The 14,819-nt window shown below is 36.9% G+C and overlaps 1 protein-coding gene across 9 annotated transcripts in view; it reads left to right on the top strand.

Annotated features, from left to right (window-relative positions):
• GRIA4 (glutamate ionotropic receptor AMPA type subunit 4) overlaps window positions 1-14,819 on the top strand; it is a 386,269-nt gene that overhangs the window by 292,455 nt on the left and 78,995 nt on the right. For all 9 annotated transcript variants that reach the window (XR_011647617.1, XM_004453286.3, XM_004453287.3 and 6 more), the window contains one exon: window positions 11,896-11,949. Coding sequence is in view for 8 of the 9 variants with exons in the window: in XM_004453286.3 (XP_004453343.1) it covers window positions 11,896-11,949 (54 nt within the window). In the remaining variant the exon portion in view is untranslated. The remainder of the gene's footprint in view (window positions 1-11,895; window positions 11,950-14,819) is intronic.

A 14,819-nucleotide genomic window follows, 5' to 3' on the forward strand; every position in this document is an offset into this window, starting at 1 on the left:
AAGTTTTATCAAAGATGAAGAAATATGATTGTCAGTAGGCAAGTGGCTTTTATGTCTTGGAAGAATTGTGAGTTTTAGAATTAGTTGAGTTCAACAGAATTTGTTTCAGTTAATCTGCAAAAACACTTATTAGAATAATTTCAATTGTTTTAACACAAACATGCATAAGATTGGCTTCTCTAAAAATGATAAAGGAAAACCTGCTTGATAATTTAAGAGATATAAGATAAATTAGTTTTTCTAGCCTTAGCCTTCAATCAAAAGAAGCTGTCTACTATGGTTTAGGGAGAAGATAAGTAGAAAACAGAGAATGACTTCTTAAGCTACTCCAGTAGAATTTTGCATTTGTTTTTCAGATGTTTAAAAAAGCAGATTAACAAAAAGGAAGCAAATATTCCACAGTACTTTTGAGGATACTTTTCTGAGTCTCATAAACACCATGGATATAACTACACTGGTAAAAATCGTAGAGCATTTATACCAAAGAGTTTATTAATAAAGTGTACTACCTGCCAGTAAATTAAATGATGCATCTTTTTAATCACTTTGATACAGTCAGAAAGGTGATAGGGTAAATCACTCCTAACTCTCCTTTTAAAATTAACCACATAATCAGATACTGCTTTCTAAGTTTTCTCTGAGCTCACATACCTCTGGTACCAAAATTAAGAGTCATAGTTTTCTTGTCTCTTCCCACCCCACTCTATTGTTTCCCTATCTATGTACATACAGAACAACCATTCATTTGGCCGTTTTTTTAAATAAACATTTTTCCAATACCTAATTTCCAACCATTGTGTATAATGGTACATCAAATGCAATTCATCCTGTGAAGAAATTGCAAATGGAAAGGAGGAGAGAGAAAAATAAACAAATAATACAGCACAGTGTGACAAGGTATAATCAAAAAGATGAGAGCAAACTTTTGAAAGATAGGTAAGAGTTCCCAAGAAGAGCTGGGAAAAGGGCATTCAAAGTGGGCAGACGTATGAGAGCAGAGCAGCAGGAAGGAGCTGCATGTCTAAGGAAAGCAGATAAGCATGGTTGGAGCATCCAGCAAGGGACACAAGGACACTGTCAAGGCACATTAAGGACAAATTACAGAGGGCCTCATGGGCTTTACTAAGTAGTTTTAGTTCATCCTATAAGCATTGAAAAGTTATCAGACATTTTTAAAACATGATGGACTTTGTGTTTTAGAGTGATAATTCTGATGACAACATAGAGAAGGTCCTGGAAGTTGCACAGCCTGGTGACAGGAGTTAGTGTACCAAGTGAGCAATGGTATTTACTTCATCGTCACACTTTTATGGCATCATGTATACGAGTGTATAAATGCATTCATTCAAAATCTACTTAACCAATATTTATTGAGTGTTATGCAACATCCTAGGTTCAGGAAAAGTCCCTGCCCAATGGAGTTTATATTTCAGTGGCAGGGAATTGGGGGGCATAAAATAAACAAACCAGTCAATATGTAATGCCAAGTAGTGATGCTTCATTGTTTTTTTATTAGATGTCTATTTTTCCAAGCCACTATGATATGTACTTAATTAAGGGATTCATAATTCCCATTATTTTTTGTCTTTATTTTTTTAATGTTACATTCAAAAAATATGAGGTCCCCATATACCCCCCCATCCCCCTCACCCCACTCCTCCCCCATAACCACAACCTCATCAATCATCATGAGACATTCATTGCATTTGGTGAATACATCTCTGAGCACTGCTGCACCTCATGGTCAATGGTCCACATCATAGCCCACACTCTCCCACAGTCCACCCAGTGGGCCATGGGAGGACATACAATGCCTGGTAACTGTCCCTGCAGCACCACCCAGGTCAACTCCAAGTCCCGAAAATGCCCCACATCACATTTCTTCCTCCCACTCCCTATCCCCAGCAGCCACCATGGCCACTTTCTCCACACCAATGCCACATTTTCTTCGATTACTATTCACAATAGTTCATGAATAGAATATCAGTAAGTTCACTCTAATCCATACTCTATTCCTCCATCCTGTGGACCTCAGAATGGCTGTGTTCATTCCACGTCTATATCAAGAGGGGGCTTAGATTCCACATGGATGCTGGATTTGAAAAGTTTGATATGATTGAAATTTTTTTAAAAAGAAATTTACTTTGGCAATTTTAATGGCATTGTTAGTCATTATGGATGAAAGGCCTTTTAAATTTCAACTGCCCTATATAAAACATGGGCAGAATACCCAGTGAGTTTGCTATGCAAATATTACATACAAATATACAATAGAAAGATCTATTTCAGAGACACAGGCATTTTTCTAGCCCTTTCTTTCAATAGTTACTACCTTTCATTTGTTTTTTAGAGATATTATTGGAGTTAATTATTGGAACAAATGTGGAGAGTTTATTCTGTATAGCAGTTTGATATGGTTATGAATTCCAAAAATAGATATTGGATTATGCTTGTAATCCAGTCTATTACTGGGCGTGATTGAGTTATGATTAGGGCTTTGACTGGGCCACTTCATTAGGGCGTTAAGTCCCCACCCCTTGGTGGGTGGGGAGTCACAGATAAAAAGGCATGGCAAAGGACAGAGTTGGATCTTTTGATGTTGGAGTTTTGATGTTGGAGTTTGATGCTGAAGCCTTAAGCTGGAGCCCCAGGAAGTAAGCACACAGAGGAAAGAGAAGCAAGCCCCAGGAAGAGAGGAAACTTGAGCCCAGGAAGAAGCAAGCCCTTGGAAGAAAGGAACCTTGAACCCAGAGAGAAGCAAGACCTTGGAAGGGAGGAACCCAGGAAGCCTGAACCCTAACAGCTGTCGGCAGCCATCTTGCTCCAACATGTGAAAACAGACTTTGGTGAGGGAAGTAACTTATGCTTTATGGCCTCGTTCCTGTAAGTTCCTACCCCAAATGAATACCCTTTATAAAAATCAACCAATTTCTGGTATTTTGCATCAGCACCCCTTTGGCTGACTAATATACTCTGAAACGTTTTTACTCCTTTAATGAGACAGCATATTTGCTTACATCTATGTCCTCTCTCTGAGTCCAATTCACAGGAACCTACTTCCCTAGTACCTAGTTGTTTGAAGTATATAGTATATACAAAGCCCAAAGAGGCTCAATGCAAGGAAAACCTTCCACAGAATTAAAACTAAAGAGTATGGCTCTGGGGTCATGTTTCTTACGTATTTAATCAATGGCAATTTCATCTATTGAGTATAATTACAAACGTGCAAATGTAAAAACCAGTTACCAAAAAGTTATTAGCTGAAGTGTTATCCTAAAATTTTTAGAACTTATCTTACATGCTTCACATTGTTTTAGTTGAGTTATTTTTGTGGATAAAGTTGATCAATACTAAACGGAAGTGCTGGTAAAAGAACTAAAAGAGAGTGCTGGTAAAGCAACTGAAACCTGAAATGTATGTAAAAATTAAGGAAAACGATGAATGAAGGGAGATGGTATAGGAAAGATGTCCTTAAACAACCTTTTAGAACTGTGTTCTACAGAACTGCATACTCTAGCTGGCTCTTGCGATTTCAGTGTACATTAGCATATTAAAGTCTCTAAAAATTCCTACAACAAAAAAACTTCTTGAGCCTTATTTAACCTAGTGTTTCCTGCAAAATTGGCCACTGAACACGTTTTTTTCTTTCTTGCTTTCTTTTTTTTTTCTTTTAGTTCATGGTAAAATACAAATTAAAGTAGTTCAGTGTAAAGTACAGATGATATAAAACTAACCAGGTTATTTAAGTTTTTCTGATTTATTATGGATATATAAAGAATTTGCAAACCTTGACTTTGAGGGGTTAAATTTACTGGATTGTTGTCCATCTGTGTGCCCCTACCCCAGTCTGGTGCAAAATGGAATTAGGAACACCTTGCTTAGATGCGTCACAGGTGCTGTTATTCAAATAAGCAATATGTTCAGACAGGAATTTATCTGCAAGAATAGGAGCTCTGTCATCATTTTGTTGTGAGAAAGCTGTTTTTTCTCATAAACACATTTGGTATTCATCAAATGTCTAATATGATGGAGGATGTCACTCTCACAAGTATCTACTTTGTTCATTTACTTCTTATGAATGATATACTAATATTAGCCAAAAGTAAGTAATTCTTTAGAATTGCTATGTCTTAAAAAAAGGCAACAGAGTGTACTGGAAAAAAGAATGGAAATTTTAATCAGGAGACCCAGGCTGGAGTTCAGCTTCATCACTAAATGACTGTATTTATTCAACGTGCCTGTTTATAAAAGCAAAGGATGACACCCCCTTCCACCTACATCACATTAGAATTATTTTAATATTGCTTCTTGCAAAATGTCTCTTTAATTAAAGAAGAGCAAGCGGTTAACTGGATCTTTCATGCTATAATGTGTTTTTCAAATGCGCTAAGTCCATAAAATCTTTTTCTCCTCTTTGCAAATACTTTAAAACATTAAATTAAAATGCTATTAAATCACAGTAAATCTCTGCTAAGAGATGTTCATCATTAATATAATGAGAATCATAATATTTTTCAAGCTTCGTGTGTATAACAGTTTAGAACATGGAGAAAAGTACACACTCTGCAGTGTTTTTCCACAGCCACAGGCAGTGACCACGATAGAATGAAGAAGGTCATGTTACACACCCAGGAGTGGAGTTAGCATCCTCAACTTAACTGCTAAAACTGGGGGAGAGGTATCATATAAAGTGATCTATAATCTGTGACCCGAAAGAATGATACTAAGGCATTTTAAAAAATTTAATACTTGGATTGAAGTCAAATACAGAAACAATAACAAACTAGTACTAAGAGCGGGTGCCCTTAAAGTATGTAAGACAGTATGAGGGAGTGGAAATCACATGCTAGGAATATAAGGAATTCATTAAATTAAGACACTGGTCCATTCCTATTTTGCTATATAAGAGAATAAACCTTTTTCAACAATTTTCGATGTTGAAACAAAAATATGGTGTTTTATGCAACTTGAGTCCTTGATTATACATAAAAATTAGAAACTCATATAGCATAGCTGTGTTACACTACATAGCTTGAAAGCTTGGGGTGGTTAGCCAACAAAGTAGGTGATTTTTACATTATCACTTCTACTACCACACTGGTAAATTTTTTATTTGGTGACTGTCTTAATTTGGTTTCCACCAGGAACAGACTCTAAGGCAAGGAGTGTGATCAATTTATTTGGGAGGTGATCATGGGAAGGGGAGTGGAGAAATGCAGCCAATGAATGATGCATTGATCAAGCAAATTACCATGTGGGTGACAGTGACTTAATTCCATTCAGAAACCTTGGAAACCAGTACGGAACACACCTCACAGGCATCCTACTGTTGGGCAAAGGAGTTGGAGTATTTGTGTTTGAAGGCAGTGGGAGAGGAGAACATTGATTCCCTGACAAATTTCTGACCTGGCCCCTCCTCCCTTCCAAGGGCAAAATGGACTCTAGGGACCAGAGAAGACCTTCAGGCAAAGAAAGTCAGGTGCTGGCATTTGGAAGTTGAGCCAGGATGCACTGAAATGGTGAGGGCACAAGCGTAGGTGGGGAGCCAATAGTGTCTATTACACACGTGGCCATGGAGACCCAGAACTTTACATCTGACCTCAAAGAACTCTTCCTCAACATCTTTGACTGGAGGTCAGGCACCTCCTGCTAGGAACTTCCAGGAGAGAGCTACCACTACCTGAAGAAGTAGCTGTTCCATTTTTAGGCAACTCTCTTCCCCTTCCTTCCACCCCAAAGAAAGGAGTTCTTTCTACTTAGAAACATGGAAGAAAACTAAACATATACTCAAACAAATGTGTTTATATACCTCTTGGATTTAAGATATCCCTGTCCTCGTCATAAATCTCTTCTCACAGTGACAACCCTAGTCCATTTTGGTCTGGAGAACTTTATTTTCCCCTCCCCATCCCCACATCTTGCACCCAAAACCAAAAGCCATCAGGTTGTCGTTTAAGTCTGCAGCTTGTTTGCAAAAACCCTTTGCCATATTTTTCTTTTAATGGAATTAAGCAAAAGTGAAGCTTTTGTGGGTTTTTTTTCCTGCAATAGAATACTCTGAAGCATTTTTTTTTAAATCATTTTTATTGGTACATATTATTAAAGCATACATTTCATCCAAGGTGTGCAGTCAATGATATTTGCTATAATCACTGAGTTGTGCATTCATCACTTCAATCATTATTAGAGCATTTTTCTTCTTCTCTGCAGCATTTTAAAAAATCAACATTCAGGGGATATTTGGGAGTTTGGAATTTCTTTGGAAAAGAGGTTTGGTGAGAGTGTCTGCCCTCATGACAATAAGTTTCCAACATTTACCAGGCATCAGTTATTAGTCATATCCCTGAGGCCACCACATATGTTGAACCGTTTTTTCCATGTCACTGAATTCTCTAGAACATGATAACAACTGATAGAAAAATTTCCATCTGAATTATATCAAATTAAAAGGAAAATTGAAGCATTCATTCCCAAGTAGTCCATCACATGCATCAGCTAATAGACAGTGCTCAATATAACGAGCACAGATTAGCAATAATAGTGCAAGGCAATATACATAGCTTATTTCTGGAAGAACCCTGAGCCCTGGGTGCTTTACAAATGATTACGGCATAAAGAATTAACATAGAATCTGTTTGTGGATTGAAGGCCAAACTCATTCATTTGTGAGTTTCATATTGAACTCAATAAGCTAGTGTTTGCAAAATTTATATCCTGTTAACTTCTTTATTCATCAATTCAATCACTATTTAGTGTCTATTCTTTCTTAAACTCTATCTTGTTCTTCCAACCACACATCACTTCTTGAAATCTATAGCACTCCCCTGGCTCTGTTCAGCATTTTCATTCACTTTTGTTTTGAATCTTATTCCCTTGTGAGATAATAAGCCCCCTTGTAATAGCAATACTGACTGACATCTTTATAATCCTTGAATCTCCTAGTCCTGAACTATGCCACGGACACTCCATTGACATTTGTTGAACTAAACTGAATTGAAAGGAGGGGTCAAGATAAGAAAGTATCCTTCCAGCTTCATTTTTCCCCAAAGTTAGTAAATAAATAACAATTTAAAAGTCATGTTCATAAAGATTGATTATGCCATAATTTTATGATAAAATAATTGCAGTGTTAGCATCTTAGTTTCCTAACATACATAGCCCTTGTTTTAGATGGAATTATTTGAACAGCACCATGGATATTCCTAAACAAGTATTTCTGATAAAACAAACCAGAAAAAGTAATTAAAGCAATCCATTAGTCACTTCTCTGAAGTGTGTGGTTCTTTGAAAGACAGGCTCCTGTGTGAGTGTGTCATCATTGGAACTTGTGTATCCTATTTTACTGAATTCTATTCTAAATACTTGATCATTATTCTTTGTCTAGTCACGTCTGCTGTTTCTTTTAAGAAGATAAAAGAATAGAGATGCAAATTCTCTACTCCTAGATTTTTCCATCAATTTTAATTATTAAAGGTCATAACTAATTTTTGCATCCGAATCCTTACCCAAACATTGTTTTCCCTTGACAACTGGGCCAACCACAGTTGTGGGAAGGCAGTGCTATTCTTTATTCATATCTTTCACCTTAAGATGTTTCTTTTCCTTCTTTATAAAGGGATAACATCAAATATCCAGACACACAAGGTTTGTTTTGCATCTAAAGTCAAGTCATTCAGAGTTTTTTGTACTTGAGATATCCTGCACTTTGGTTCAGATGATGAAAGCCATGTAAAACTGCAACCATGGCCTTGTCAGTTTTGTACAATCATGTAAGGAAAAATAAACAAGCAAAGAAAACTCTACTTACAGGACATGTAACTAAGGAATGTAAATTGGATTTTTTTCTCAAACTTCCGTCTAGTGTTAGATGTAAAGTCAAAGGATCAAGACCTAACTTAAAACATGGCTGGGCAAGGTTGGATGGTGGGTGAATTCTGTGCTGTTGAGAGGGCAAGGAGGCCTTGGCAGTGCCTTCAGCACCTTTGTTTCCTGCCCACGCCTCCTTCCCCCCACCCCAGCCCAGTCCCTCCACCCCCACCCCCCCCAGGAACCAGTTCAGCACTGGTGGTGAGCTCTCCAGCATCACCAGCACAGGTCAGTCAATCCCTTCTCCCCAAGGCCCTCAGAGCCTAGAAAGGTGAGGCAGGCTGAGCTCTGCAAGGCTTTTTCTGCCAGTTTGAATGGTGTGAATGCACACCATTTGCATAAAGAACAAGGCTGGAATGGTTTATTTTCCCTTTCAGTTTTTCATGGTTTTTAGAAGTTCTTACCCACTGAACATGTATTGTGTAAGCATTCATTTATTATACTTCTTCACTGAACAATCTAGAAGTGATGGTGATTTCTTTATGGAGACATCCTGTGCAAAATTCCCACTGTTTTCACCTCTTTTTAACAACTACAAGTGTTTATACTTCAAACTGAATTTTTAAAAAATCATGATTTTTGACTGTACTCACACAGAAATCACAAGCTAAGAGTGTTGAGTAAAAGAGGCAGGGTAAGTATATGGGGCTTAGAGAGTGCAAAAAGGCTTAAATATTTGCACCAGAGAAAATTATACTGAATCAGCAACAGATAAATAAGGGATTGCTGAAGGCAGCAATGCCTGCTGAGGTCAAATAGCAGTACTGTGTAGGAGACTCTTAGTAGAGTTGTAGTCTCCCAATTGACAATCAGCCCTCAAGTGGTCTCTGGTAATTGCCTTTTGTCTCAGAGAATAACAAGACTCTAGCAGATCTCTAGCTCAGCCCTGGCTAAATCATTCAGGTTTGTATTATCCAAAAGGAGGACTAATTAAACTGTCTCTTTGTTACATTTTCCTTGTAACCCCACAATGTATGGCCTTCCCTTATCTTCATGGAGAGATTGTCAAGGGAAGTTCAAGTTCAGTTTTAGATAAATTGTGAACTAGCTAAATCTGGTGCTCTAAAACATGTAAAAATGTTATCTAAGATACTACAAATGCACAGTTGAGCCTCCAGGAAAGTAAAGAAAATCTTCAGGGACCAACAATGAAGGGGACTCCCCTAAAGGACATTGCCAGATTAGGTACTCCAATTGGGGTTTTATACTCACCCAAAAACAGGAGTGTTGGGCTCAGTCAAGGCCACAAGTTGAACCTTAGACCCCCAGTAAAGCTAGATCACTGAAGACAATGCCACCAATAAAAGAGGAGAGTTGGAAAAACATTTGCCATCTATATGGGGAGTCAACTCACTGTTTTCTTTCTTGGCCTGGCCTTGGTATTGTCAAGAAAAGATCTCTGAAAATTTGTCATCCCAGCCTTGTTCTTTATGCAAATGCTATGTGAGATTTACACCACACACTGTGGTCTGAGAATCCTAATACTGTGAAGTAAACATACAAGTGGCCCCTGGGAATGATACTATATTTATTAGTTTCCCAGCTTCTAAAACAAATACCTTACAATGGGTGGGCATAACAACAGGAATGGATTGGCTCACAGTTTCAGAGGCTAGCAGGCTTGCTTCCTTCTGGGGTCCATATCTTAGGGCGGGCCTGCATCCGTGGGGTTTCTAGGCTTTTCTGACACACAGCAGTACACATAGCAGTGGCGTCTTTGCCTTTCTCTTCCAACTTCTGTTGACTTCCAGCTATCTGGTTGCTCTCTGTAGCTGCTGCTTCTGTGTCCAATTTCCTTTGCTTATAAGGCTGTCAGCCATGTTGAATTAAGGCTCCCCCTCATCCAGTTAAGGCACACCTTAAATAATAACATCTTCACAGGTTTTCAAATGGGTTCCTGGGGTTGGGACCTGAAAGTACTTTCTGTGGGAATATATGATCCAATCCCCAACAGATACCAACATCTCTGCATCTGTTACAAGCAAACACCAAACATCTTTGAGGACTTGTCAAGGGGTTATTGGATGAGAATTTTCCAGAATTGCTTCAAGACAGGAGTCCTTATAGTCAGGAAACACAACAAATCCTGAAAAATATAATTTAAAGCGAGTAAAAATTTAGATGCATTTTAGTGAAATTGCAAAACATTAGAGAAAAAAGAGATCTTAGAAGAAATCAAAAATGGAAAGATGAGGTGAGCAGAGACTTAATCTTCCCAATGGCCATGTATATGAAACTCATTTCCAGCATGATTCATATGTTTGAGTTGGAAAAGAGTTTTCTTATATTTCATACATAAGTCACCAGTTTTCAAAGAATTATTTCCAGAGGTTATTAAAATGCTGGAAACAACTTAATTTTTCTTTGATGGTGAACACACATTAAAAACTTGTATTAGGGAAATGAATGTGGCTCAACCAACTGGGCTCCCGTCTACCATATAGGAGGTCCAGGCTTCGATGCCCAGGGCCTCCTGGTGAGGGCAAGCTGACCTGTGTGGCAAGCTGGCCCATGTGGAGTGCTGGTCCACATGGGAATGTCGCCCTGTGCAGGAGTGCCGCCCTGCGTGCACATGCCACCCAGAGTGGGAAAGGTGCCCCATGCTGGAGTGCCAGCCGACGCGGAAAGCTTGCACAGCAAGATAACACAAGAGACACAGAGGAGAGAAAACAAGAAGATGTAGCAGAACAGGGAATTGAGGTGGCAGAAGAGAGTAATCGCCTCTCTCCCACTCTAGAAGGTCCCAGGATCAGTTCCCAGAGCCACCTAATGAGAATACAAGCAGACACAGAAGAACACACAGCAAATGGGTACAGAGAGCAGACAATAGGGGGAATGCGGGGGGGGGGGGGGCAGAAATAAATAAAATCTTTAAAAAAAACAAACTTGCATTGCATCAGCTCTGTGTGTGTGTGGCACCATTCCTGTGCAGGCTGCGCTTTTTTTTTTTTTTTCACACAGGGCGGCTCTCCTTGAGGGGCGCACACCTTGTGCATGGGGCTCCCTTACATGGAGGACAGCACTCCTTGCACACATCAGCACTGTGTGTGGGCCAGCTCACCACAATGGCCAGGAGGCCCTGGGTTTGAACCCTGGTCCTCCTATGTGGTAAGCGGAACTCTATCAGTTGAGCCAAATCTACTTCCCGCATTATCACCTTTGAATAAAGAGACCAATGAGGTTACCAAGCAACACATTATTAAATGTGTTTATATTTTGTCTAATTGGTGGAATTCTCAGTTCTATGGAGAATACAGATTTTAACCTCTAACGCAGAAATAAAGTAATTTTTTTAAATCCCTATTATTTCCTTTTCTTAACATTTTTGAGTTTCTGATTTCTTAAACATTTCTAAAAACATTCTCAGAAAAAATTAATCTAGCCAAGAGAAAAGCCTCTGATGTTCTTTTATCCTTTCTCTTGTTATAATAATAAAATATTGTTTTACTCTTATGCAGATGAGAAAAAACAGTGCTCTCTGGTTTGGGAAATGCCCAAGAGCAGAGATCTTACCTTAGAAAAATCTTGCCTGGTATGCAGAAGAACAATACAATCTATTCATTGGCAATAATTCTTATCAATTGGAGATACCTAACAGTCTACCTTGCATTTTTATAAATTATCAATAGATTAAGTATATCCAAATTCTTTGGACAAAAATAATTGTTTCTTATGTTAATTTATTCTTTTGAAAAATATATGGAAATTTGCTTTGTTTCATAGCATTGTTATTCTCTTAGAGGGGATTATACCATACTAGTTTTCTAAACAAGGTATAGTATAATGAAAAGACAAGTCATCTGTGTGGTGTGATTAAAATAAAAGTTGGTATTTTACTTCAACCACTTATTTTTAATGTTGTTTATAAAATTCTAATTAGAATAAATTACTTTTAGAAAGAAAACTATGTCACTTTCATTTCATTGCTCTATGTGGTATTATGCTAGAATATTTAATAATCTATATTTTAAGAAATAATAACCCAGTAAAGTTAAATTGATTTTCTCTTATTTCCTCATATCTTCACAGATTGTGAGTGTTGGAAAGCATGTGAAAGGTTACCATTATATCATTGCAAACTTGGTAAGAATTCTTTATTTTCTACTTTTCATAAGAATTTCTAAAACATTCAAAATTACTTCAACTCTGCCTTAAAATAATGCTCCAATAAGTGATTAGACTGTATCATTTACTAAGCTTTATACAACATATCGGAAAATATTTTTTGTTTCCAATCATCACTGTATTTCTAACATACATTCAATATATTTCTATATCCAGATCAGCATATCTGCTAGTGACCTTTAAAACCAATTAGAACATACTTTACTATGGTATCAATCATCAAATTAAATAGTATCTTTTTCTCTTTCTAAATGATAATGCTACTCTATGGATGAAGATTGCCAATACTTAGAGGTAGTACAAGAATAATCTAAACTCATGTTCTTTAGTTTTAACAAAAACAAGATTGAAGTGGATATCTAAACAAGTCTTTTGAAGGGGAGTAATTCAAAACTTTTTTTTTTAATTTGTCAGCTTTTCACGTATTATATCCAGACAGGGACTGAATGAGATACATGCGTTCTTATTAAAGCCCTCAAGGCCTGACACAGGTCCTTATGGATTTCTTGGCAAGGCTCACTCAAAATTTCCTGTTAACCTTGCGCCGAGGGAGAAACTGCTGGGAAAGGGTCATCGTTTCTTGCTCTATTAGAATGCCTTCTGCCCAAGGGCTTGTGCGTTGCTGTGGTTTCTCAGAGAAGAATTGTTCTCCTTTTCCTATCTTTTCCCACTACACATTTCTTTGGTAAATATCTTGTACATGGAACAGCAAAAGAACTGAAGGATGCCAAAGAAACTCAGATCCCTGCACACTCTTTTCATGTAGAAAGTGGATCATCAAAGTCAGGAAACATACAGGCTCTAGGCAACTGGGTGTCCCTGCGGAGCTGAGATATTAAAGTGCAGTGATAGACCTTGGATTATTATTGTATTTATTGTTTTTCTTAAAGTATAATTTTGCTATTTAATGAATTATTGTGAAAAGACCGGGAAAATTTGATTTGTCTTTTCTGTTGTTTTTAGTAGCATCTGGTGTTTTTTAATATATTTTATAAAATATAAAACTTCAAGCTAATATATTCTGTTATTATTAATTATAAAAGAAAAGACCTTATGTTTATGGGATGTCTGTATGTTCAAAGATATTTTACAATGAGATTCTAATTAATTACTTTTATCCCATTTAGAAGGTTTTGACATCTATTCTTTCCAAACAATATAATTCAGGAAAAAATCAATATGTTATATAGACTGTTATACCTGAAATGAATTGCTGACATTGACAACCCAAATAAATAAATCAGTACAAAAATGAAAATAATTAATAGTTATAACATCCTAATGGGTATCACAACCATAGTAGATGGCAGCATATTTAAGTTATCTAAATATTTATAATGGCTAAGTACTAACATTTGAAGTAGAAAACCTTTTTTGCTTGTGTTAGAGATTAGCACCATCACTCTCACCTAAAATAAGCAAGCTTTTATCATATGTAGTTATTGTCTTTGTAACACATGATTAGGCCAGTGACTTGTGCATATCTACATTATAATATAGTATATTATTGTATCATTCTATTGACTTGTTCATTTACCCCTGAAGAACTGTACTTCCAAAACCAAAGTGGTTTTTGTTTCATTGAGCCAATCACCCACTATTTCTTGAGAGCTTTGTACTTACGATTCCCAAATGTGAACTCAGTCCTGAATAAAAAAATTTTAAAAAAGAGAGAAAGAAATTATACTAGCGTCACACTAGTGGTAAAAGGCTGAAAGACTTCCCCCTAAGGTCAGGAACAAGACAAGGGTGTATCTCTCACCACTTCTACTGAACATTGTAATGAAGATTCTAGTAAGGGATATTGGGCAAGAAAAATAAACAAAAGCCATCCATATTGAGAAGGAAGAAGTAAAACTTGTCTAATTATAGATGACGAGATCTTGTATATAGAAAATTCAAAGGCATCCCCTCCCCCCTAAAAAAGCCTATTAGAGCTAATGAATGAGTTAACAGGGTTGCAGGATATAAGATCAAAATAAGCAAAATTTACTGTATTTCTGAATACAGTCAACAAGCATTCTAAAAATGAAATTTGAGAAATATTCCATTTAGAATAGCATCAAAAAAAATAAAATACTTAAAAACGTAATGAAAAAATTTCAATACTGAATACATGTATACTGAAAACTACAAAATATTGTTGAAGAAAATTAAAGAACACTTAATTCAGTAGAAAAACACTCCATGTTCATGAGGACAATAAGAGCTTCTGAGGAATGGGAGAGGGAAGAATAGGGATAATATGTGGGCATTTTTGGGGTATTGGAGTCCTGCATGACATTGCAATGACAGATACAAACCATTGTATATTTTGTTATAACCTACAAAATTGTGCGGAACACAGTGTAAACTGTAATGTAAACTGTAGTCCATGGTTATCAATGCTTCAATATGTGTTCATCAATTGTAACAAATGTACCACACTAATGAGGGATGTTGTTGATGTGGGAAAGTGGAAGGGCGAGGGAGTAGGGCATATGGGAATCCCTTATATTTTTATGTAAAATTTATGTAATCTAAAGCTTCTTTAGAAATAAAAAAAATTAATTTAAAAAAAAGATGTCAATACTCCCTAAATTGATCAACTGATTCCAAAAAATCACTATCACAATCCCAGCTGCCTTTATTGCAGAAATTAACAAGGTGATCCTAGAATTCATATGGAAATTCAAGGGACTCAGGGTAGCCAAAATAATCTTGAATGAAAAGAAAAAATTTGAGGACTCACACTTCCTGATTTCAAAAATTATTTCAAAACTACAGTAATCAAGACTTTATAATACTGGCATAAGGATAGACATAAAGAGCAATGGAATAGAATTGAG

Source organism: Dasypus novemcinctus, chromosome 27 (genome assembly GCF_030445035.2).
Source record: "Dasypus novemcinctus isolate mDasNov1 chromosome 27, mDasNov1.1.hap2, whole genome shotgun sequence".
Lineage (NCBI taxonomy): Eukaryota > Metazoa > Chordata > Mammalia > Cingulata > Dasypodidae > Dasypus > Dasypus novemcinctus.